Genomic DNA, 26,411 nt, shown 5'->3' with positions numbered 1-26,411 from the left:
ACACTTTTAAGTTCTAGGATACATGTGCAGAACCTGCAGGTTTGTTACATAGGTATACACCTGCCATGGTGTTTTGCTGCACCCATTAACCCATCATCTACATTAGGTATTTCTCCTAATACTTTCCCTCCCCTAGTCCCCCACCCCTCAACAGGCCCCAGTGTGTGATGTTCCCCTCCCTGTGTCCATGTGTTCTCATTGTTCAACTCCCACTTATGAGTGAGAACATACGGTGTTTGTTTTTCTGATCCTGTGTTAGTTTGCTGAGAATGGTGGTTTCCAGTTTCATCTATGTCCCTGCAAAAGACATGAACTCATCCTTTTTTATGGCTGCATCGAATTCCATGGTGTTTATGTACCACATTTTCTTTATCCAGTCTATCATTGATAGGCATTTGGGTTGGTTCCAAGTCTTTGCTATTGTGAATAGTGCCACAATAAACATATATGTGCCTGTGTCTTTATAGCAGAGTAATCTATAATCCTTTTGGTATATACCCAGTAATGGGATGACTGGGTGAAATGGTATTTCTTGTTCTAGATCCTTGAGGAATCGCCACACTGTCTTCCACAATGGTTGAACTAATTTACACTCCCACCAACAATGTAAAAGCATTCCTATTTCTCCACATCCTCTCCAGCACCTTTTGTTTCCTGACCTTTTAATGATTGCCATTCTAACTGGCATGAGATGGTATCTCATTGTGGTTTTGATGTGCATTTCTCTAATGACCAGTGGTGATGAGGTTTTTTTCTTCTGTTTGTTGGTCACATAAATGTCTTATTTTGAGAAGTGTCTGTTCATGTGCTTTGCTCACTTTTTGATGGAGTTGTTTGTTTTTTTCTTGTAAATTTAAGTTTCTTATAGATTCTGGATATTAGCCTTTTGTCAGATGGATAGATTAAACCTTGCAAGCTGAAACTAGATGACTTATGTAAACTTCTGGAGAAATCATAGCAACTTATATATAAACAACCTTTGTGCCTGCTGACGTGTGGACTACACAAAAGGTACACATGAACACTTGATTCAGACTGCAATTCAGAGAAATGTGTCAGATTGTCATTGCAATTGGAAGATGCTTCAGAAACTCTAGAAAACCTAGTCTATAGACTGCTCCAGACATTACAGGTGAGCCAACATACAACTGAAAGAGTTAGAGGGGTGTTTGCCAAAAGAATTGCTCTAATTGAAGCAGCAGTTGTGTGACTTTAATAAGGTTCCAGGATTATACTGTCCCTTTGTTGCTGTGACTTCCCTTTGCCCTTTTCTGATTTGTCTTTATCCCCTTTTCCATGGGACATAACTTCTTAAGAATGAGCCTTCCTAGTGATGTAGGATCAGATGAAACATACAGTCACAAAGTCGTCTTCTACAATGTTTTTTCTGAAAGCTTTTGAAGAATCAGTGGGCCAGGTGTGTTGGCACAGGCCTGTAATCCCAGCACTTTGAGAGTCCAAGGCAGGAGGATCACTTGAAATCAGGAGTTTAAGACCAGCCTGAGCAACAAAGGGAGACCATGTCTCTACAAAATATAAAATAAATCAAATTAGCCAGGTGCAGTGGTGCATGCCTATAGTCTCAGATACTTGGGAGGCTAAGGTGGGAGGACCACTTCAGCCCAGGAGTTCAAGGATGTAGTGAGTACACTCCAGTCTGGATGACAGAGCAAGGTTGTGTCTCTAGAAGAAAATAAAAAAGAAAAGAAAAAGAACGGTGTAAACAGGAAAGCCAAAGATTTCGGGCATCTCCAGATGATTGCCTGAACAAATTGTTTTTTCTTGGCTTCAAAACCTTTCAAGATGTATATTTCTTTGTAAAAGAAAGACATGCCAATTGTAAATTTAAGTGAGCAATCAAAATCTAGCTCCTAAAACTGAAGTATTTTAACTCTCATTCTGATAATTTATTTTCTGAGGCACAGAAGGAAGACTAGATTAGATCAATTGTTTTTCTGCCCACTCCATCTCTTCCTACCTGCCTTCTCCCCTTTAATCAAATGTATAAATACTAAGCCTCCTGAAACCTCTTCAGGGAAAACACAAGCCACAGAGATTTTTTGCAACTCGTGTTTTCCCAGTGTGCACTGTCGAGATCTGGCTCAATAAAACTCAACTGGTCAAGACCCCGTCTCAGTCAGTCATTCTGGATAACCACCATGAGTCCTGCAAAGCCCTTCAGTAATCTATTGCCTTCCTAGGTGATGTGTAGCCCCGTGAGTCAGGTCTTCATGAGTCAAACACTCGTCTTCCTTTTCTGTCTTTCCCATCCCTACCACTCAGTGCTGTGTGTTCTGATCTAACCCCAGCTCCCAGGTTGTTTGTATTGGTCTAAGAAAGCAAGACCAGGAGGGGTAGGTTGAGAAGGAAGTAAGAGGCCAACAGCCATGGAAAGTGGCAGGTGGGGCTGTCATTGCTCAAAGCCACACACCCTGGGTGCATTTTATGAATTTTTCTGGATTCGGAATCTTTTCCCTGTGTGTCTATCTAGAAACTCACACTCCTTTTACTTTCTCCTCATTACACTTTCTGTTTCTAGTGCACTCGTTTATGGCCAGAGAATGGCCATGCAAATAGTTGGCAATAGAATAAAAATGACGTTTTGTGAGACTTGGAAGCTGGCCGTTCTTTTTTCCAAAAGAGATTGAGGTTTCCAAAAGCTAGCTTTTATGCAGGGCTGTGTAGTTGTGAGTGTAGTTTTAGGGAACAGGTGCATAAGTGAAGGGTGAGACAGAAAACAAAATGCTGGCTGTTTGTCAAATCCTGAAAGTAGACGTGGCAAAAATCATTTCTGAAGGTGGGTGTCATTGAGGAGACCTTGTACATTTTAGAGTGTCCTCTTACCAGATGAAGTGCAGGATGAATTATAGAGTTAGGTGACAGTGGGCACATCCTTCTCTGCCTCAGTTTTGTTTTTTATTCTGTCAAAATGGGGACGATAGCACTCAGGATTTTTTGGTGAGGACTGTAGTTACCTGGAAAGCTCTTAGGATAGTGCCTGATGCATAGTGAGTGCTGCATCAGTGTGAGCTATTATAATCATGGGAATAGACAAAGGTGCCACCCTGGCCATCCAGAGTGGGGAGGCATTTTCCGGTCAGGGTCCAGGCAGGCCAGCTGGAGATGAAGCTGATTAGTGGGGAAGCTTAACTCCCAGGAGTGGAAGAATTTAGGAGGAATAAACAGAATGCACAACATTCTGGAAACATTCCTTTACCCAACAGTAGGAATACTCAAGGTGGGTGTGGCTTCCGTGACAATCATTATCTCCTGGGAATCTAAGAATGTGTCCTAGAGTCAAATGGCTTTGATGTAAGCCAAACTTAGAAATGGGCTTCAGGGCTGCCTTGCACATAGCACTCATTCATCTTGAAAAAGGAAAGCATTCATCTTGCTAAAGGAATCCCCTCTTCTGGCCCAGGCCATTATTTTTGTTTTTGTACTATCCTAATTTTTAAGGTGTAAGGAGAAAGACCAAAGAATAAGATAATGAAGTACATGTATGAAATAACAGGGTAGAATTGAGATTGGTACGTGTTAAGTTAAGAGAAATTGTGTATAAATTTTGTGTGAACATAAAAATGATTTCTTTTTGCAAACAGACCTCTCCATATAAATGATACCCATTGCCTTGAGTGGATAGCAGACAACATCACAAGAACATTCCAGCAGAGTCATGAGAGAATGGGTAGTGTGGCTTCTTTGATTGGCAGGTTAGACTGAGTAAATTACTGAAGAGAAAGGAGTTGAAGGAGAAGATGGGTGAGGGCAAGAAAAATGGGAAGGGGAAAGGAAAGGACTGAAAGGAATGTTTACCAAGGGCTCATCGGGCACCAGGCTCTGTGACTAATGTCTTACACATGTTAATTTACTCTTCCACTGTCATTTTCTGATGCAGTAAGTCAGCCTTACACTACAGATGAGGAAAGAGGCTGAGGGAGGTCAAATGAGTGGCCCAGGGTCATCCAGCCACTTCATAGCAGAGCTAGTGTGTTTCAATGTGGTTTGTGCAGACAGAAAAGTGAGACATGGAAGGAAGGCAAAACATTTTTGTTGTGGGTGATGTTTATGAAAGTGACCTGTATGAGTCAGAATAATGGCCTCTTAAAAATGTCCACATCCGGGCCGGGTGCAGGGGCTCACGCCTGTAATCCCAGCTGTTTGGAAAGCTGAGACGGGTGAATCACGAGGTCAGGAGTTCAAGACCAGTGTGGCCAACGTGGTGAAACCCCGTTTCTACTAAAAATGCAAAAATTAGCTGGGCGTGGTGGGGGACACCTGTAATGCCAGCTACTTGGGAGGCTGAGGCAGGAGAATCATTTGAACCTGGGAGGCGGAGATTGCAGTGAGCCCAGATTGTGCCACTGCACGCCAACTGGGCAACATGAGTGAAACTCTGTCTCAAAAAAAGAAAAGAAATCCACATCCTAACTCTTGGAACATATGCATTTACTTTTCTTGGCAAAAACACTGTTCAAAGGTGATGAAGTTGAGTATCTTGTGATGGAATGCTTATTCTGGCTTAGTTCTGTGGCTCCGAGTGTCATCATAAGGGTCCTTGTAAGTGAAAGAGAAAGGCAGGAGGGTCAGGGTGAGAATGATGCAGCCTGAGAGACTCCACTGGCCATTGATTGCTGTGAACATTTCCGATAGAACAAAATTACAACTAATTTAGTTATAGATGTAATTGGCTTTTATTTGTGATTTATGATTTGGGGCAGCTCTCCCTCTACAGATGCCTCAGCATCCCAAGTAGCTGGGACTATATTGCAGGTTCTGGCCAGCAGCCTGCAATGCAACAGGGCTCTTTCTTTGTTCCCAGGCGGATCAGCAGGTTGAGAAATAAAAGACACACACAAGATAGTGAAAGCTGGGTCCATGGGGTCACCGCCTTCTGGTCCTTTGATGCTGCCAGTGCACTGGATATACCAGCATTTATTATTAGGTTTAGTGAGAGTGGGGGTAGGTTAGTGAGGGATTTAGGGTCATTTATAGGCTCTCCACAAGGATCACATTCCATTCCCAGAGCTATGGACATCTGCTTTTCTGGGATAGAAATCTTGGTGATGTGAAACCTCACTGACTCCACGTCCGTTCATAGGATCTCTGTAGGGGGAAGCACATCACATGCTGTTGGCTCATTCTGGCAGCCCAACCTGGCATTTGTCTTTACACAATCCTGCATGCAATTTTGTATTTACAATAATCAAGAGCATTTCATTTTATTCCATAGCAATAGTTTCAGGGGGTCTCCCTACATCTCCCCCTTTTCTCTGATTTAAATGAACCATACCAATCATACCTTGGCACTGATCATGATTGGATCGAAGAATATTTTTTCCAATTTTACACATGAACAATAAACCAACAGCACAAACTATACACAGAACAAAATTAATGATAGTGGATCCCCCCAAAGATTTTGCCTATTGAATGGGGTTGAGATTAGATAATCCCACAGAGATACCTTGTAAAACTTTAGCACTGGGTAAAGCAGTTAAATGTGCTTGAGAGGCCTCAAAAATCTGTCCTTTTAGCTTGCTTATGTCTAAACTTAAATTATCTTCACTTCCTTGTAAATGGCATCTTACTGATTCCCAATTGTGAACAGACTCATTATTTTGGAATGGAGTTATAAAAAAATCAGAAGTATTCCAATCACTTTGCATTTGTAATCTATGTTCTAAACTCATAATTCTATCTCCCATCCATATAACAGAAGCACATCCCACACTGTAGGCTCATTCTGGCACCCCAATCTGGCATTGTCTTTACACAATCCTTCATGTATTTACAATAATCAGAAGCGTTTCATCTTTTATTCTGTAGCAATAGTTTCAGGGAGTCTCCCTACAGGACTACAGGTGTGCGCCACCACGCCCGGCTAATTTTTGTATTTTTAGTAGAGACAGGGTTTCACCATATTGAGCAGGCTGGTCTCAAACTTCTGACCTTGTGATCTGCCTGCCTTGGCCTCCCAAAGTGCTGGGATTACAGATGTGAGCCACTGCCCCAGGCCCATAAATCACACATTTCTTTGAGTTTTTGTAATTCCAGCCCAAGAGAAACCATTTGATATTTGAAGAATGGCTGCACCCAAATATTTGCACGCAAATAAAAACATCTGTAGATTGCACCACACGAGGGAGACTACCAGTATGACTATCAGGAGGAAAATATCAAGAGTTTGGAATATGCACCTTAGGCAAGATGCAAACCAACTACAATAGGATAGATCAAAGAAGAAGCCAGAAGAGTCTAGTCATTTTAACCAGGCAGCACATTTTTTGATTTTTACAACTGAGTCTCTATAATACCCGATGTATTTATCCATGTGCAACAAGAATTGTCAGAAACTGCACAGGCTCCCCGCTATTCAGCTGGTAGAGAGCAATTCTATTATCTAGCATTGCATGTCTATGTTGAATTAAAACAGGGAGTGAAAATAGGCAAGTATAGAGGTGGAAGCCTAAAAAAGACTCCATACATTTGAGGAAAAAGTTATGTTACAGATGCAGCTAACGTCAGCCTTTGGGTGGACTAAAGGATCTCTTGTTAGGTAAAAATGTGTGGGCCGGGTGCGGTGGCTCACTCTTGTAATCCCAGCACCTTGGGAGGCTGAGGCGTGCGGATCACCTGAGGTCGGGATTTCGAGACCAGCCTGACCAACATGGAGAAACCCTGTCTCTACTGAAAACACAAAATTAGCTGGGCGTGGTGGTGCATGCCTGTAATCCCAGCTACTTGGGAGCCTGAAGCAGGAGAATCACTTGAACCCAGGAGGCGGAGGTTGCAGTGCACCAAGTTTGTGCCATTGCACTCCAGCATGGGCAACAAGAGTGAAACTTCATCTTATATAAAAAAACGTGTGGTTGACATGATATATCTGACACTGTTAACTCACCCTCAGAAGCTAGTTCTTGTGAAATCCTAAGTACAGCATTATTCTGGGAAGCAAAGGAGACAGGCATAAGCAAGGACAAATTAAGAGAGGTAAGAGTCTCATCATGATTGATAGTCTTGTTCTGACAACTTGAGAAAAGCTGTCCACAGTGTAAAGTCATCAACTCGTTGTCGTGGTTTGCAGTTTGAGTGTCTCTAAGTTATGGTGTTGAATATTTGATGAGCTCTTAGTGGCCCACACCTCAGACACGAGGGATTTCCCATGAAATTTACATAGAGTTGCCCACCTCCAGCTTACATGGCTTCAGGAACAGAGCCGCTCTTGTTCTTCATGATTTCATTGGAGAAAATTGAATTAGAAGAACTAAAAGAATTCAGGGTCCAGTCCAGTCCAGTCTACCAGTGGATTATAAATACTCAAAGATAATGAACAGTGGTTTAATCTGTTAACAGGTGTACTACGTTTTCCTTTCAACATAGTTTTTCTCTCTATAGGAGTCTCTATTTTTAGCAAAGATAATTCCAGTAGGATGAATTTGTTTGCAAAATAGGTTGAGTCTCATCAAACTTGCCCAGAAATTTTATCTAAGTGTGGCAAGAGTAGCAATGGACCATAGAGGCTCGTTTTAAACTTTGCTCTGCTAGAAGTTTTTAATAACAATCTCAGATTAAACTTTCAAAAACCTCTTGAGACTAGGAAGCCAAACCAAGGCCAACTTCAGACTTTGCCTGCATTCCCTATGGCTTTATTCTATGTATATTCTCAAATATAACATCCCAGTCAAAGCCTTGGTAATATAACCAATGTTTTCAAATGTGTCCTGTTATAAAGAGAGCAGATTCTTACTGAACTTGTGCAAATAACGTTATTACCATAAACATGTGAATACTCATGAATAGTTTCCCAATTCTGGGGCACTCAGAGAGTAAAAGCAAATGTTTCAATTTTTGTTTACGAAAGTATGCTTTACCAATTGCTCAAGGAAAAAAGTTCATAAATCTGGAGAATAAAACATTCAAAGAATCAGCACATTTTCAAATAAAAATTATGAAAACATTATCCTTTTGATTATTTAGTGCAATAACATTGAGTTTTTTTCTTCTTTGTTTTGAATTTCACGAAGGGATCAGCCTGTTCATTAAAATTTTGAAAGTTCTTAGTCCAGTGGTATGATCTTGAAGTTATCAGAAACTTGTATTCAAGAGTATTTGTCAGAGTCTTTTCCATAAATCTCCTTGAAGAAAAAGCAATTTTGGACTGTAGCTGATTGTAAATACTTGAGGAAGAATCAAAGCAACTGTCTGGGAATGACAAAGATTTTAAATGACTATGGTTAAAAATCTAATGAGGGTTTATTATGGTAAAGACACAGCTCACATAGAAATCTAGTTACTTCTGTGGCATATGACACTATGATAACATATTTGATTTCCAGAATTTCATATCATTTTTAGAATACTCATTAAAAAAATTTTTTTTTTGAGACAGAGTCTCACAGTTACCCAGGCTAGAGTGCAGTGGTACGATCTCAGTTCACTGCAAGCTCCGCCTCCTGGGTTCATGCCATTCTCCTGCCTCAGCCTCGTGAGTAGCTGGGACTACAGGTGCTTGCCACCACACCCGGCTAATTTTGTTTTTGCATTTTTAGTATAGAAGGGGTTTCACCGTGTTAGCCAGGATGGTCTCGATCTCCTGACCTCATGATCCACCCACCTCGGCCTTCCAAAGTGCTGGGATTACAGATGTGAGCCATCGCGCCCAGCCTAGAATACTCATATTATTAACATTCCCATAAATATTATTTAAGGAAGGTTAAGCATCACTTATCACTTATTTGAAAATGCTTTCTATATAATTTAACATATCAAATAAGGTGAGTTTTCCATTCAGCTTCTGTTTCTCAACCAGATTACTGAGTTCTTGGTGTAGCCCATTCGTAAATAGGGTCAAAAAAGTATAGTCTTATGTATGTTGAAAAAGGTCCTTAGGTAATTCCAGTACTTCTAGCTGAAAATCATTGATTTAGTTTTTAGTTCTACCTATTACAACAAGAGTTCTCCATCCTTGTTACATGTTAGTAGTGTCAGGGAAGATTTAAAAATTACCAATGCCTGGGTCCCTCTCCAGACCTTTAAACTGGAACTAATGGGTGGGGCTTGAGCATCACTTTCAAAAATGTTTTCCAGTGATTCCAATGTGTAGCTCTGTTTCCCATCAGATTTCTCTGATTTCTTGTGGCATTCAATTTTTTCTATTTTGGTATCATGATTATTTTCAGGTCTCATTTCCTGTCTGAGGCTTTATGTCCCCTGGGGTAGGAACCTTGCCTTCTTCCTTTCTGTATGTTTTTCAAACACATGAACTGATCATTAGGGAAAGATCTCAACCACACATAGGTTGTGTTCTGAGTCTCAGGTTCACATGTTAATCCTTAAGTCTTTGTTCTCCACGAGGTCAGATGTTGCTTTTGATGAAGGGTGTGGTTAAGTCTGCAATGCAGATGGTGGAGGGGATTTCACTCTGTTTTTAGACATAGCATTGGAACTAAGAATTTTATGTCTATATGGGTGAAGGGGTGGGGATGTGTAGGAAAACAGTTCTAATTAGGATGGAGGAATTATACAAGGAAGTAGAGGTAAAGGAGTTGAGAAGACTTAGTAAACAGATGAAATGTGAACTTATCAAATAGGTTAGAGTAGACCCCTGGAGATTCTTGATTAAATGAATTAACTAGATTTTAGAAATGTAATGAGGCAGTCATATGCAAGGAAGGTTTCAAAGTCTGGAGACAAGAAGTCAAGCAATACTTTGAGGAGTAGTTGAGCTTTATGGGAATGGAGAGAATTACACTATTGAGAGATGTTAAAAATAATGAAGAGGGTTTTACCATGTGAAATTGTGTTTCTCATTTGAATCTGAGAAACAGATGAGCAGAGGCTGGAGATAATTATGTCTAAAAGACAGTAGGGTACAGGGAGCATAAAGGCCAGGGAGAAAGGGAACTGCAAGAATTAGTGTTGAGAAGCAGGAGTTTAATGGAGGAAGGAGGAGATCCAGTCCCAGACACAAATAAGTCTTTTCCCTCTCCCAAGCATGGCAGTCAGCCCTGCAGGAACCAGGATAAGAGAAAAGGCCATCATACCTGTCAGTCTTCCTGAAATACAGAAATGACATCACGGCTGCTCTAATGGATTAAGGCCAGGAAGACATCCTGTTCCTGAAGGAGCTGTCATGGAAAGAAAAGAAAAGAAGGAATGAAGTTGATGTTATTTCACATGGGGGAGCCTCAGGAACAAGCATGTAACATGAGGTACTCTAGAATTGTTTCTTCAAGGACTACGTTGTTTCTGTTGGAAAATTGATGGGAGATGATGATATTCTTGCGGTTTTTTTTTTCCCTCTCACCGTGATTCTAGGTTGGTGATCAGTCCTCTGTCAATTCCGTACTGCACTCAGATATTTTGGAAGGCTTTTGGAGATGAGAAAGGCTGTTTGCTATTTTCTATGTCATTAGAATTTCCACCTTTGCACCTTTTAATGGTTGCATCTTTTTCTCAGTGTCTGTGTTGTGGTAGCCATGAATGAGACCCTGCCAGGTCTCCATGGCAGGGACCTGATTGACAGAAGGCCCAGGTCAGTGCATTTCAAATTCACACACTTTAGGATGGCTTTGATAAACAACAACAATGGCAGCAACAAAAAACAACAGGTGTTTTCAAGTAGATGGAAAAATTGGATCTCTAGTGCATTGCTGATGGGAATGGGAAATGTTATAGCCACTGGAAAAAGTGCTGTGGCTGTTTCCCAAAAGATTAAACAATAAATTACCATTTGATCCAGCAATTGCTCTTCTGTACATACCCCCCATAGAATAGAAAGAAATGTGAACAAATATTTGTACACTGATGTTCAGAGAAGCATTACTCACAATAGCTAAAAAACTGAAACAACTGAAAAGTCCTTTGAAACATATGTGGGTAGGCAAATGAGGTGTATCTATACATTGAAATGTTATTCAACCTTAACAAGGAATAAAATTCCAATACAGCGTGCAAAATGGATGAATCTTGAAGATATTATGCTAACTGAAATAAGCCAGACACAAAAGGATTATTATATAATTCCATTTATAAAAGATAGTTAGAGTAGCCAGTTACATAGAGACAGAAAGTAGAACGGTAAGTGCTAAGGGTTAGGGGGAGAAGGAGTGAGAGATACTGTTTATTGGGTACAGAGGTTTAATATGATAAGAGGAAAAAGTTCTGGAATTGGATAGTGTGATGGTTACACAACACTAAATTTCACACTTAGAAATAATTAATTGTAAGTCTTATATTAGATATATATATAAAGTGTCTGGTAGTCTTACCCTCTCTGTAATTACACACTTTTTGGGAATGCCCGTTTCCTGCCATTCAGAGCCCCAGAGGTGAATCTCCCTATTTCTCCAGCACTGCATCAGTCACTGTCCTCCGTGCTGTGTCCCACGTGTTGTGCCCACAGCCTCATACAGCCGGTGACTTTAGAGCCAGGACGCAGCTCAAGAGTCTGCCCTGAGGCTCCCTCTCTTCTTATTTCCCTGCGGCCTGGCCCAGGGGAGCCTTGGCTTCAACTGGCAGCTCGATTTAGCCAAATTCAGGACAGGCCACCAGGGCTCTTTCTCCACACATGCTGGTCCCACCCCAGTTGGAGTCAGGCAGGGCCAGTCACCAGAGGAGCCCAGAGCAGAGCAGGAAGCAGAGTCTGAGCTGCTCCTCCCTCACCCAAGGGGCTTCCTCCTCTCATTTGGGAGAAAAGTGTGAGCTTGTTTCAAAGCCTCAGATGTTCCTTGTAGCTCATGGAATAGGTACAAGAAAACAAAGACGTGGCAGAAGGGGATGTGTTGGTGACAGCGAGAAGCAACTTGATCTTGAGGACTCTCCTTCTTGGCCCTCTGTGAAGCCTGTTTTACCACATAGGGCTCAGGGCTGATAAAGCCCCCTCCCTACGTTTCTCGGGCCAGACACAAGGTCAGCCATGAGAAAACAGAAAAACAAGGAGAAGAGAGTCTGTAGAGACAAATTGGGAGGGTTCAGGAGGAGAATTTGGGATTTGCTTGTGCCCATGGGATACAGGCTGGGAATAAAAATGATTTCCTGACTCTTCTCTTAAAGCCAGATAAACTCCACCTACAACCTTATTGCCAAGGATGCTGGGATCCACTTACCAGAGACGTTGACTGTTACGGATCTAGAGCTTTCCATGCCAGTGGCTGAGTTACGAACAGAGCAAGCATAGAGCCCGCTATGCTTTGTAGTAATTTGGGGGATAGAGAGATTTTGTCCTGATAGCAGAAACTTCCCATTAATTGTCCAAGAATACTTTGCCGGTGGGTTAGAGTCCGCGAAGCAGGACAAGTAGAGGTTTTCTCCTGAACGGTAATAGGCGAATGAAGGATAAATGCTGGGGAGGTCTGGACCATCTGAAGCAAAGAGAATAAAGGCCACAGGTGATGTCATCCGAGGGAAGGGGATGCTCCTGGTCTCTTAAAGGGACACAGTGACCCTCTGAGCCAAGACAAACCCTGAAATCCCAGCCAAACCCCCTCTATGTTCACTGAGCCAAAGCCGGAGGTATTCACCTGTTTCTCCCATCACAAGCTGTGAGCCCCAAGTCTCCCATGACAAGAGCATCCCCTCCCCTTATATTCTTGGTTAAGGCTGTGACTACCCAGGTTTTCCCAGGGCAGGGAGTCATGGCCAGCTCGGATGTCCAGAAGTAAAGGTGTCTATACTTGGACCGGAGAGAGACTGAGAGGCCTGGCCTCTGGTCGTTTGGATTTAAGCTTGTGTCCTGTCCCACAGAGGAACAAAAGATACTCACAGAGGACATTCAGGGTGACTGGGTTACTGTGGATGCCACCATATTGGTCCCGTATTTCACATTGATAGGGTCCTGTTTCATTTCTCGTGACCCTGGGTAGAATGAGGATCCTGTTTTCAATGGGTTGCTTTACCCTGGGACTGACTGGGAGGCTCTGACCATTTAGCCACCACATGTAGGTGTAGTTCTCACTCTTAGGTTCACAGATGAAGGCTAAGACATCCTTATTCTCCCAGGGGTTTAAGGTGTTGATGATGATGTAGGGCTTGGGCAGCTTCGCTGTGTGGAAAAGAGAAGATTGTCCTGTGTGGCACCTTTGATTCCTCCACCGGCATCCTTTAATCACAGTTGGCATCTCCCACCTCTCAGTCCACCCAAGTCCTTGAAATCCGATAGCTGGTGCGTGTGTCAGAAGACAGATGCATGATGATCTAAGGGCTCAAAGACTGTGAGGCAGCCTGCTCTGTCTTAGGGAAGCACAGACTTTCTCAAGTGTCAATTAAGCAGCAGTGTTGGGTCAGGGACAGACATGTCAGTGGGAGTCACAGCCCCTGGTACCCCACCCAGTCCCTCCCTCATCAGTTGACTTGCTGGCTCTCCTTGGGTTCCTGACCTGGAATGTGCAACTGCTGGGCCCCTTCCAAATTCCATCCTACTTAGCCCCCCTAGATGTGATTTCTCTGCAGCTTCCATTTCCAAGGACATTCTAGAGATGAGTAATAATGGGACTTCCCATTGTCCTGAAACCCTGAAGATACTGAGCAGCCTGGCCTGGGACTGGATGTTTCAGCAGAAATAACACAGGGGAGACCAGAGTCAAGCCTGGAGGTCAGTTCAGTCATCAGGCAGTGGAGGCACAAGGTGGGGCAGTTTTTTGCAAGTGTTTCATAATGACTTACCTGTACCAGTGACCTCTAAAGATAGAGCAGAGTGCAAGGAATGATCTAGAAAGAGTGAAGGGGACAGGCAAGAGCTCGTGGCTTTGGAGCAGAACCATATTCCCTGTCCTGGGTTCTTTAGGTTTCCTCTCCTTCTGCAGAGAGCAGGTGAGGACCATGTGGATCTTTCCAGAAGTGCATGTGGACATTTGCAAATGCAGAACTGACTAGTGGAAAGGGTGGGAGTGAACTGCTGGAAATCTGGTCCTAATGGACCATGTGTGTTTGATGGATATGAGACAAATTTGGAGAGAAGTTTTGCAAATATTTTCTTTCATTGGACATTCTACTCTCTGATTCCATGGGTTCGGCTACTCTAGGGACATCATGTAAGTGGATTCCAGAGTGAATATGAGAAGAGACTGCTGGTTGCCAGGAGCTGGGAGTGGGGAGAATCAGAAGTTGTTCATGGCTGTGCAGTTTCAGTTATGCAAGGTGGGGAGGTTCTAGAGCTCTGCTGTACAGCTTGATGCCTATAGTTCACACAGATTGAGTATTTCTTCTGCATAAGACTTAGGACAAAAAGTGTTTTGGATTTCTGACATTTTGATTCTGAAATATTTGTCATATACTTACTGGTTTAGCATCCCAAATCTGAAAGATTCAACATCTAAAATACTTCAGTGAGCATTTCTTTTCAGCATCAGATTAGTAGGCAAAAGTGGGAGGTGATAATCCAAATATATTCTTGCCCTTTTGTTTTCTCTTATCACGATTAGTTTTCGGGCAGTTTCGTACTGGCCATGCTGCACTGGTATATTTTTGAAGGCTTTGGGATGCGAGAAAGGCTGATTGCTATTTTCTATGTCATCAGAACTTTCCATCTTTTCATGGTTGCATCTTTTTCTCAGTGTTTCTGTTGTGGCAGTCATTAATAAGAGCCTATCAGGTCAGATTTAGGACAGAGTTTTCTAGTTCTGCAAAAAATGTTACTGGGATTCTGGTAGGGGTTGCACTGAATCTGCAACTCACTTTGGGTCATATTGTCTTTCTAACAATATTGATTCTTCCAATCCATGAAAATGAAATGTCTTTCCATATATTGATATCGTCTTTAATTTCTTTCAGCAATGTTTTGTAGTTTTCAGGGTATAATCATTGACCTTTTTGGTTAACCTTTTTCCAAAATATTTTATTCCTTTTGATGTTAATGTGAATTGCAATTCCTTCCGTAATTTCCTTTGAGATTGTTCATTGTTAGTGTACAGTCTAAAGAATGATCTAGAAAGAGTGAAGGGGAAAGGCAAAAGCTGGTGGTTTTGGAGCAGAAACATATTCCCTGTCCTGGGTTTTTGATTTTTCCTCTCCCTTTGTATAGGGCAGGTGGCTCTTCCTTGATAGCTAGATAGACTTCACTGGAAAACATATTGCCAATGCTCCAGGGATCCACTTACCAGGGACTATGGTCCTCTTGATTATGAGATTTGTTCTACCAGTGACTGAGTTATGGATGAAACAGACATAGACCCTGCTGTATGTTTTAGTGATTTGGGGGATAAAGAACACTTGTGCTGATTGGTGGAACTTCCCATCAATCAGCCAAAAATGCTCTGCCAGTGGGTGAGAGTCTGTGAGGCAGGAGAGCTTGGGGACTTCCCCTGTATGGTAATAGGTGTATGAGGAAGAAATGGTAGGGGCATCCAGGCCATCTGGAGCAAGGAGAATAAATTCACAGGTGATATTGTCAGAGGGAGGGGAAACTCCTGGTCTGTGGAAGGGCCACAGTGACCCTGTGAGCCAAGTTGCAACACTGAAGTCCCAGCCAAATCCCCGCTGTGTTCACTCATCTGGAGCCTGAGACATTCACCTGTTTCTCCCATCACAAGCTGTGGACCCTGAGTCTCCCATGACAGGAGCAGACTCTTTTCTCCTATTGTTGATCAAGCCTAGGCCTACTCTGGTTTGCCTGTGGCACAAAGTCATGGCCAGCTTTGATGTCCAGGGGTAAAGGTCTCTGTACTTGGACCTGAGAGGGACTGAGAGGCCTGGCCTCTGGCCATGTGTATTTGGGATGGCAGCCTGGCTCCCAGAGGAACAGAAGATACTCACGGAGGAGATTCAGGGTGACTGGGTCACTGCGGCTGGCACTCACTGCGTTCCGTATTTCACATTCATAGGGTCCTGCAATATCCTTTGTGACACCAAATAGAATGAGGGTCCTGTTGGTTTTGGACAGCTTCAACCTGTAAGTCATAGGGAGGCTCTGACCATTCATCCACCACAGGTAGCTTGCATCTGGAGTCTCAGAATCACAGGTTAGGGTCACTGCCTCGATGGCCTCCCTGGGGTTTAAGTTGCTGCTGGAGATGGAGGGCTTGGGAGCGTCCACTGTTCAGAAAGCAGAGAGAAGATTGCCCTGTGTGGCACCTTTGATTCCTCCAAAGGCATTTTTCAATCAGAGTTGGCATTTCCCACCTCTCAGCCCACCCAAGTCCTTAAAAGCCCATGGCAGGTGTGTGTGTTACAAGACAGATGCATGGCAATCTGAGGGCTCAGAGATTGTGAGGCTGCCTGCTTTATGTGGGAGAAGCACCGACTTCCTTAAGTGTGAATTGAGCATCTTTTTGGCATCACATCAGTGGTCAGAAGTATTGAGTTTTGGAGCATTTCAGATTTTGGATTTCTGGATTTGGGATGCTCAATTTGTAATACTGGAATTTTCCCATAAAATGTTGTCAGGAGTTTAGATCTCATGTTATGTTCTGACTAGTAAAAACAAAAAATTTGGAGGAAACATTAAAATGTTTTCGTCAGTGGAAATTTTTACTTATGGGCCAAACATCTAAGATCAATTGCTGGTAGTAGTATTTCTCTTGAGACCAAAATAAGGTTTAGATATGCCGTGAATTCCAGCAGGATCACATTATGGTCAAAGAAAGACGCCAAAGGTGATTTGAAATTAGCAACTCCTTAAGTAGAGAGTCCCGTTAAAAGGAAAGAACTGGCCCCTGTGTCAATTACATAAAGGGAGGAATGATGCCAAATTAAAAGAAGAGATGTGTGTTATGTTAGTAAATATAGAAAGAACTCCCTGCTTCTAATTTATGTGCAGAGTTAGGAGAAATGGGGAGGACCCCAAAACAGGTATGTGAAATGCTTTCTTCATTTTCTCTTAAGCTCAGGAAACACCACTAGAGTGTAAGTTTGTGTGAATTAGAAGAGTCTAAGTGAGATGCAAATGGCTCGTGTGTCTCCCCACACGAAGAACTCCAACTTATGAAAATGGCCTCATCATGAGGAAACAGTTGTATGTGGCACAGGCAGTAAAACCATCAGATAGCGTCCATCTGGCCACCTCCAACTAGACCCCCGAACTACTAGTATTCCCATTACATGTATTTTACAGCCTTTGTGGTTGTCCCACAACTACAAAATTTAAAAATTGCTATTGTCAAAACAAAATATTAAATATGAAGTTGAATATGTTGTTCCACTTTTTTTTCCCCACTCTTTTTGAACTTTCCTGTTTCAGTTTTGGAAGTTTCTATTGACACATCCTCAAGCTAGGGATTCTTTCCTCAGCTGTGTGCAGTCTACCAGTAAGCATCAAAAGCATTCTTCATTTCTCTAACAGCATTTTTTTTTTTTTCTGAGACAGAGTCTCACTCTGTCGCCCAGGCTGGAGTGCAGTGGCATGATCTCAGCTCACTGCAAGCTCCGCCTTCTGGGTTTATGCCATTCTCCTGCCTAGGCCTCCCAAGTAGCTGGGACTACAGGCCCCCGCCACCACGCCCGGCTAATTTTTTGTATTTTTAGTAGAGACAGTGTTTCACCATGTTAGCCTGGATGGTCTCTATCTCCTGACCTTGTGCCCGCTTCGGCCTCCCAAAGTGCTGGGATTATAGGTCTGAGCCATTGTGCCCAGACATCTCTGAGGGATTTTAAAGAGTTGTTGACTTTTGAGTTTGTTCAGCTTTTTACTTAGTGTTAGAACCGAGTGACAAATTTCACGCTTGTTATATGCCTGACAGGAAGCCAGAAATCTCTAGGGAGTGACCAGAGAATGTGAGCTCCATAGCAGGTTGAGGATGGAGTCACGAGTGAAATGGGTGAAATGAGCCCATGGGCTTTGGGGACTGCAGGCCTGTTCAGCCTCTGACACCTTGGTGAGTCAGTGCAAAGATTACAACAGTGACAGCAAACTAGCATGGCTGACTCCATCTGGCATCTAGTCTCAGCCTGGCTGTCCTCACTCATTCCTGGGCATAGGCCAGGCTAACCTTGGGAGGAATTTAGTTTATGGTTTAACCTTGAAGCAAGAATGATAATAGTTCCTCCATAAAACTAACACCCTTACTTTGCCCAGGGACTGCCTTTGTAATACTAGTGAAAGACCATGAGGTTAAGATGATAGGAGGGAACTGAATTCTGCTAAAATGTAGGCACAGTTTCTATAATCCCTGACTGCTCAAATGTCATTTGGCCAGAATTTACAAAATTTGTAACTAATTGCTTCTCTAGATAACATCACTATTTTAGAACATGAGATTGGTCTTTTGAGATGTTTCTCATTTTTTTGTACTCCTGCCACCGGCTGACCTCATCCATACCTATGACTAATGACTCAGCCGGTCATGTGGTCCTTACCTAGAGGCGGATTCAAGCACAAACAGATCATTTCCCTCCGCCCGCATGATTCCATCACCAAACAATCAGCAGTACTCATTTTTTAGTCCTGTGCCCCTGAAACTGTCCTTGAAAATCTTTAACCCCTGATCCACCGGGGAGGCTGATTTGAGGAATAATAAACCTCTGTCCTCCTGTTTGGCAGACTTGGAGTCATTAAAATCTTTCTTGACTACAAATCACCATTTTGATAATTTTTTTTTTTTTTTGCAGGAGGCCAAAAGAAGTTGTCTGGCAATTATAAGAGTGGATGGAGGAACTGCCTATCCCGGTCCCATGGTCTTGTCCACAGGTCAGCCTCACAAAGGGAAAGAGCCCTGGATGGGAATACAGTGGCAGGTCATTCTCTTAGTGACCTGGGGACATTGGCTCGAGATGAAGCCTGGCAGGAGTGGCAACTCCAGTGATTTCTGCACCTTTCCTATTTCCTGGGAGGTGGGCGAGGCCACAGTGTTAGTGGGAAGGGAACAGAACAGCCAGCCTAGTTAGAGGGAGTGTCTGTGGAAGGCCTAGGGGTGGAGGAAGAAGCTGTGCAGGACAGGGCTTGCCAGTCAGAATGAAGTGGGAGGAAGATGAGGGACACAGAGAAGCAGATAGAGGCAGAGACACCATGGCAGTGAGCAGTGGGGCTACACTGACTTCAGAGACCCCAGGGACCAGGTGCCCCCAGTTCCACAGACCAGGACCAAGGAGCCCTGAGAACCCTCTGGTGGCCAAAGAGCTTCAGAGTTACATGAGGTGGGGTGGCTTTAGGGCCAGGAGGTAGTGGGGGGATGAAACATGGGTGTCAGCCTCTGAAGGACAAGGGACAGGTGTGGCTAGTAGCTCGTAGGATTCTGCATCCAAGATCCCGTCTCTAAAGAGGTTTTGGATCATTCATTTCTTCATTCGATTCCTTCATTTGTTATGTGAGAGCTCCTGAGTGTGTCTCTCTCGCTGGGCCTGTGCTGGTGCAGGGTGCGAGTGGGGAAAGAAAACAAGGTCCTCTCCTTGATCCTCTCATAACGGTGACATGGACACTTTGGGAGACACACGATTTCAGGTTCAGTGATGGGGATGAAGATCTGAGGGGGAGGCCTGGACATTTTTTTGCACTGACTCTGACGGTTGAGGCAGGTGATTTAGTTCTGAAGTACAGACTAATCAGCTGACCATTTGCTCTCACTCCTCTGAGGTTTGGATGCCTAAGAAGAGAGGATTTGAGCCAATAAATGACTATGGGGTCCTTGGAAGCCAGTAGGCCCTCACTTCCCGTGGAGTAGAAGATGGGCCTGTGGCTGCAGAGAGACCTCATGTCACCCTGATCTCCCGTTTGTGTTTGTGTGACTCTGATTCAGTGACTGTGCCTTCTGTGCCTCAGTTTTCTCTCAGTCAAATAAGCTAAATGGCAAATGGACTGTGGCTTTTCATGCTATCTGTAAATACATTTTAAATTATTCACAGTCACCTGATCTAATGCTTGGCACAGTGGAGGTGTTCACACAAACAGCATTTATTATTTATTTGCTTCCATGAGAAAGCACCTTTAGGTCAGATCCCTGTGGACAAGCTACTACCAGGTACATCTTCTCTCTTCTGTTTCTGCTTCTGGAGACATTAGACTTTCTAGGGACTGTCCTAAGCCTCCCAAGGCAGTTGGCTGATGGTCTACAAAGCTTGTCTTTCTGTCCTCTCCACTCTGAGCCTCAGGTGAAGAAAGGTCTGCCCTTGCCCAGATGAGGCTCTGAGGTCTGAGCCCTGGCTGGTGAGCAGCTCCAGGAGACACAGTCCTCAGACAGCTGGTAAATCCTTGGTCCCAGTAAGCCCTACCCAAGAAGCCACAACCCAGCCCTGGCACATTCTCCTCAGCTTTTTCTGGAGTAAGGATTTTGGGACAGGGTTCTGGGGTTGAGGCTTCTAGGGCTGAGCTTCTCTGAGAGTATCTCAGGGGGCCTCTGAGGCCTAGCTCTACTCAGTTCTCCAGGGTCTTTCTCAGGGTGAAATTTATGAAGAGGGCATGATGTGCTTTGCTGAGACTGATCTCCTGCTGCTGAGTCCCCCCATCAGACTGTCCTTCCTCTGCAGCAAGTGTCTGCAGGGTCTGGATGCGGGAAAGGAATTCTGATCTGTTGAAATTTGTCTTCTCTGTGTGTGTCCTGTACTAAATGCCCAAACCCCAGCATGGGACATAATGCAGAGAGGGCCACAGGCATAGTCCAAGCCTGACAATCCTGTGTGTGTGAAGTAGAAATGACCCCTGCCCCCCAACACCCAGGGATCATGTGGAATCACTCACGGTATAAGGTGACGGTGAAATGTCCAGTTGCTCCTCTAATCCCATCACCTTGCTTTATGATTTGTAAGGTGTAGGATCCTGCGTCCTCCCGTGTGACATCCTCGATCAGCAGGGATGCATTGCCATATACTGTTTCTCGTCCAGTGTATTCAGGCCCAGGTATAATTTTATGATTGTGTACTAGATATGATGTAATGTAATGCTGGAGGTCCGTCATTTGCCCTTTGTACCAGATGTAGCCAGCAAGATTCTCGGGCAAATTGTGGACAAGTAGAAGAACATCCTTCCCCTCGGAAATTTTGGGTGGCTGGGCTTCAATCATAACTTGGGCAGTGGTGGGCGGGTTCCAGAAGTTTAAAAGTGATGCTAGGAGGTGGAGAGAGCATCAGTTAATATTGAGACCTATGTATTGGGGTGAAAAGATGGGGCCCTGGGTCCTGAGAAGGTCTCTTCCATCCTCAGCCTTGAAGACATGCACACACACACACACATACAAACACACTCACACACCAAAGGGGCATGTGTGTTTGTGTGTGTGTATGTGTGTGTGTCCTACAGTCCTACTAGGTCAGTGTCAGCAGCATGACCCCCATTCCTTCAACACTTCTGACCTTGGCATTTTTCTGTTTGGAATCCTCTTCCCCAGGGTTCTGCTGGCCCCCTCCACACTGCCCCCAGGTCCTGCGCACATCAGGGTATCCTTAGACTTCTTTCCTGACACCTCCTTCAGAGACCCTGGGTCTTCCATTTCTGACCTTTCCCTGCTCTGCTCCCTCCAGGGTTCTTGTCAACACCTGACCTCACATTCTAGATCTCTTTGCATGTCTGTCTTCCTCCCCATGACAGCGTGAGCTCCGTGAGGACAGGGACTTTTGTGATCTTGGTTGCACCCCAGTGCCTGGAACAGGCTGCAGACTCCTGTAGATGTGAGAGTTCTCAGGGCCCTCCACACCTTGGGTGTTTTCTTTTATTCCCCCAATTGTTGAGGTTTTTTGCTGAGGACAGTGTTTCATGCCCTGTTTATATTTTTATTTGAAGTGTCATCTGATATAGTTATTATTATCATTTTTCAAAATGTGGTGACCCCTGATGATTAATCAGGAAAACAGAACACTTAAGATTTTCCTACCTCTTACCAATTCCGGTTCAATGTGGCTTTCCTGTTTTGACCCCTGTCCCTCTCTGGTGTATTTTCTCCTATCCAGGCTGCAACAGAGCCTTCTTTCCTTTTTTTTCTTTTTTGTTTTGTTTCTTTTTTTTTTTTTTTTTTCTGAGAAGGAGTCTTGTACTGTCGCCCAGGCTGGCGTGCAGTGGCACTATCTCGGCTCTCTGCAACTTCTGCCTCCTGGGTTCACGTGATTCTCCTGCCTCAGCCTCCCGAGTAGCTAGGATTACAGGAGCACACCACCATACCTGGTTAATTTTTTGTATTTTTAGTAGAGACAGGGCTTCACTGTGTGGCCACACTGGTCTTGAACTCCTGATCTCGTGATCCACCCACCTAAGCCTCCCAAAGTGCTGGCTTCTTTTATTTTTTAGAATCGATCCTCTACAGGAGACCCCATCCAGTGACTCTACTTCCTCCTCCTGTCCTCTCCCAGGAAGTTCTCTCCTCACCTGTGAGCAGGAGCCCCTTCCACGTGATGCGCTGTGTGCACGGAGGGGCTGAGAGGAGCCCCATGGTCTCTGCTGCCTGCGTGTTCTCCTCTGTGGAATGAGCCTAGGATCCAGAAGCTTCCTGAGCACGGCTGTCAGCTGTGCTGTCCTTCCTCCTTCTGTGCTGAGCCTCTTCCCGGGGCAGGAGCACTTCTCAAGCTCATGGGCGGGGTCAGGCCCAGGAGACCTCTCTGTCCCCTCCTCTCTCAGTCCTGTCTCCTTGTCCCTCCTTCTGTTTTTCCTTTTGTCTGTGTTTCAGGTCCCTGGGAATTGTGGAGGCCTCTACCTGTTTCAGCAGTGATTCTTTCAGCAAACCTCAACAGACACTTTGTGCAGACACACACACAGACACACAAAGACACACACACACACACAGAAGAGACACACAGACCCCCAAAGTCACACACATACCCTGCCGGTTCGGCAAGCACAGTCCTGGTCCTCAACCACCTGCTGTCCCCATGGCTCTGGGTTGGGGTGCACATTCACGCCCTTTGCCCTCTTTCATCCCCATCTGGCTCTCCCCTTCAGTGCAGGAGGCTGCAGCTGCACCAGGTCCCTGTCACAGTGATGCACCATTGTGCTGTGGGTGAGCTGTGTGTTGCCTGGTGAGAGGGACCTTTCCTTTCTGTAATCGTGTCTAGCTTGGCTGCAGCTTCCAAAGATGGACATTCAGGACCTTGGTGTCCCAGAGGAAACTATCCTTCCTGGAGGTGTGCAGGGTGAATCTCTCATGCCTCTTGGGAGGAGAGGCCTGTGCTGGTTGCTCAGTGGGGGCTGTGAGTCCCATAGTCAAAGGGACAGTTCTCGCTCACTCTGTGGCTCCCTGCGGTCTGGCGGCTGAGCTGGAGCTCAGGGTTTCTCATGTTCTTCCTGACCATCTTTGAGGTCCTCTCTTCTCTGCCCAGCTGATTGTCCTGTGGTCACCACACCTTCCCCGTGGTGGTGCAGGAGGAAGTGGGGGGTTACCCAGGAACCCCGTGGGAGATGGCTCATTGAGACACAGGACGAGGAGCCTGGGACAGAGCAGGGGTTCAGAGCTGGAGAGATTCATCCCGACTTACTCCGTGGCCATGATGGGCTCAGCCCTCCATGTGCTGACATATCCAGAGGTCTGTCCTGAGGGTTTTGACCTGGCCAAGCTACTCTCTGTAGAGGAGGAACAGGCAGTGGCCAGAGAGCCTGTCTGGAGGGACGTTGCTCACACCTGAAAGGGCGGGTGGGGGTGAGTTGTGTTCTGTGAGCAAAGAGCAATAACACCCACCTTCTCCCCGCAAGCACACAGGAGAGGTCTGTCTTCCCCAGGGACAGCTGGGGGTAGGTGGCCACATCTGGGATGGTGCCTGTGTGTGACCATCACACGTGCTTTGAGCCTCCCAGGGTGCAGCGGGCAGGCAGGTCACAGGGTGCCTGGCTGATTCCCGGGTAGGCTGTGGGCCCTCAGGCAGCCACTGTTCTGTGTCTGCTCTAGGCTTTGCCTGGGATCCCCAGACAACAGGACAGATGGAGCAGGGGCGGGTATTTAGGGAGCAGTGACAGAAAGAGTTGATGAGGTTGGAGGGAGGTCACGAAGGGAAAGAGCCTAGTGTGGCATCTTGTGTAGCAGCGCTGCCCTGGGAGATGCCTTTAGCTGGGGCCAGGGAAGGAGCAGGTGTGTGGGGCAGGAGCTACCTGCAGAGGGAGTGGTGTTAGGTTGGTGGCCGCCAGGTCAGGGAGGAGCTGACAGAGTCCGTGTGGGGAGCACGGAGGATGCTCAGGACTTGGGCGGAAGTGACCCTGGTGAGGGTGGGCACTGCTGGGCTGTGGGTTCTGCTGAGGGAGGTTGGCATCCCCTGGGAAGGCTCCAGGCTTGGAGGGACTCTGTCGCCCTCTGGTGGACAGGGAGAGAAGTGTGAACGGCCCCAATCCCAGCCCAGGCTGCATGTTTTATTCCACATGCATCTGCACACTTCACAGGAGGTCACACATATGTTACATTACAGCTTCATCACCTTCCAGCCCCGTGAGTCCCAGTCTCTGTGGCTCTACCTTCACTGTTCTCCCTCTTTCACAATCAGATGTCCCAAACGGGGACTTTTGTCACCTTCTGTGAATTTGTGTTTGTGTGCAGTAGGTGGCACTGTTTATACCCTGGGGGCAGTGACGTCTGGGGCTGAGCACTGCACATGGGCTTGGGAGCAGAAGAGGGAGCAGCAGGGTGGAAAGATCAATGTCAGGGGGGCAGGCACAAGTCATTTTCATTTTCTCACTCCCAGGGACCAGAACCCAGGATTCTGACTCCAGGGCACAGCACCACACCCTGCTGGTGTCCCTGGATGTCATGATCCTCATAGTGTCATGTTGCCTTGGCATTCATTTTTTAAGGTGTAAGTTTATTTGCCTCAAATCAGAAGCAGGGCTTCATCACCATGGCAGTTTTCAATACTGTATCTGGTTCAAATGGCTCCAGTTGGTGGCCAGAGATAAAATCTTAGAGGCATCTCTCCTGCTTGGTGTGCTGGGCTGCCCTCTCTCCAGCTGCTTTCTTTAAACTGATCATTCTGACATTCGCCCTCACATTTAAAGTGACCACCTCTCAGTCACAGCGTGAGCTCCTGGTCCCAGTGTTTGCTGCTTGCTTTGAACACATCCATTAAAGCTCCCTGCTGGAAACCTGTCAGATAACACCCTGGACTTAATAAAGCCATTGGCTTACCGGTCTCTTCTCTCCTCCCTGCCCGGGCTCACTGACCTCTGTGTCTGTGGTCTCCAGGTGTGCCGAGTGCTCCCCAGTGTCTGTAAGTAGTAAAAATACTTACACTTTCACACTGTGGTTGTATCGTTGTGGCTTCACATGCCATCCAGGGTGTGACATTGAGGCTGCCCTGTAGGAAGTGTGCTGGCTGAGCCCCTACTGGAGCTCTTGTTTTGGGGCCTCTGGTTCTGCTGGGGATAGGAGCTTCCAGCTAACTTGATTGAAAAACTGATGCCTTTCATTGAAACACTGGGTCAGATGATATATTCATGGGCTTCAGCTGCCATAACAGACACCTTAGCCTGGGTGAATTAAATAATAGAAATATGTTTTTTCACAGTTCTGTGAATAATGTGCTATTTTAACCATTTTAAAATGCACAATCAAGTGAAATTAACCACATACACAGTGATAAATTGCCTAGTAAATTTTTATCATTTTAAACCGAAACTCTGTATCTTTTAAACAATAACTCCCTGTATGTTCCACCCTAGGCCTTGATAATCTCTCCTGTGTCTCTATGAATTTGCCTATTTTTGATGTTTCATATAAATGGAATTATACAATTATGTTATTTTGTGTCTGACATATTTCGCTTAGCATAATGTTTCCAAAGTCCATGCATGTTCCAGCGGGTGTCAGAGCTTCATTCCTCTTTATGGCAGATGAACATTCTGTTGTATGTGTCACCATATTTATTTATTCATGTGTTGATGAGCACTTGGATTATTTTTATATTTTATCTTTTGTGAATAATGCTGCAATCAGCATTCCCAAAGAAGTACCTGTTTGAGTCCCTGCATTTAATTCTTTGGTTATATACCTAGGAATAGATGTTGTTTCAAATGAGAATTCTATGATTAGCTTTTTGAGGAACACCAAAATTCTTTCTCCTAATGGCTGTACCTTTTCATATTCTCACCAGCAATGTATGAGGATTCCAAATTCTACATAAGGCTGCTACTTGTTATTTAACATTTTAAAAGAATGGTAGCCAGTTTTGTAGGTGTTATGTGGTGTCTCATTGCAGCTTTGACTTTGTATTTTCCTAATGACTAATGGTGTTGAGTATCTTTTCATGTCCTTCCTATTTGTATATCTTCTTTGAAGAAATGTCTATTTGAGTGTTTTGCCCATTTATAAATTGGATTGTTTGTCGTTTTGTTATTGAGTTGTAGCTAGTTCTTTATATTATCTGGACATGAAAACTGCCTATATGTGGTTTGCAAATATTCTCTCATTTTGTGTCTATTAATAATTTTCTTGATAATTTCCTTTGATGCACAAAATGCTCACATCTTGATAAAGCCCAATTTATCTTTTTTTCTTGTTTGTCATGCTTTTGTATCATATCTAAGAATCCATTGCACATTTGAGGTCATCAATATTTACCTCTATATCTATCTTAAGATGTTT

At 44.7% G+C, this 26,411-nt stretch overlaps 1 protein-coding gene and 1 long non-coding RNA gene across 2 annotated transcripts in view; one reads left to right on the top strand and one right to left on the bottom strand.

Moving 5' to 3' along the window:
* Positions 1-10,077: 10,077 nt before the first annotated feature.
* On the bottom strand, positions 10,078-22,432 carry LOC129466519 (pregnancy-specific beta-1-glycoprotein 3-like). Its single transcript, XM_055250195.2, has 6 exons — positions 22,223-22,432; positions 20,606-20,971; positions 15,754-16,032; positions 12,767-13,045; positions 12,111-12,365; positions 10,078-10,130 (listed from the first exon to the last, which is right to left on the bottom strand). The coding sequence occupies exons 1-6, from the start codon at positions 22,284-22,286 to the stop codon at positions 10,078-10,080; spliced, it is 1,296 nt and encodes a 431-aa protein (XP_055106170.2). The 5' UTR covers positions 22,287-22,432.
* LOC134733027 (uncharacterized) overlaps positions 10,080-26,411 on the top strand; it is a 30,426-nt gene continuing 14,094 nt past the window's right edge. The window contains exons 1-2 of the long non-coding RNA XR_010116589.1: positions 10,080-10,214; positions 18,544-18,622. This is a non-coding gene — a long non-coding RNA (uncharacterized lncRNA). The remainder of the gene's footprint in view (positions 10,215-18,543; positions 18,623-26,411) is intronic.

This window comes from Symphalangus syndactylus, chromosome 17 (assembly GCF_028878055.3).
Source record: "Symphalangus syndactylus isolate Jambi chromosome 17, NHGRI_mSymSyn1-v2.1_pri, whole genome shotgun sequence".
NCBI classification, from domain to species: Eukaryota; Metazoa; Chordata; class Mammalia; order Primates; family Hylobatidae; genus Symphalangus; species Symphalangus syndactylus.
Note: the sequence above shows the minus strand (reverse complement) of the source record. Positions and strands in the feature narration are given on the sequence as shown.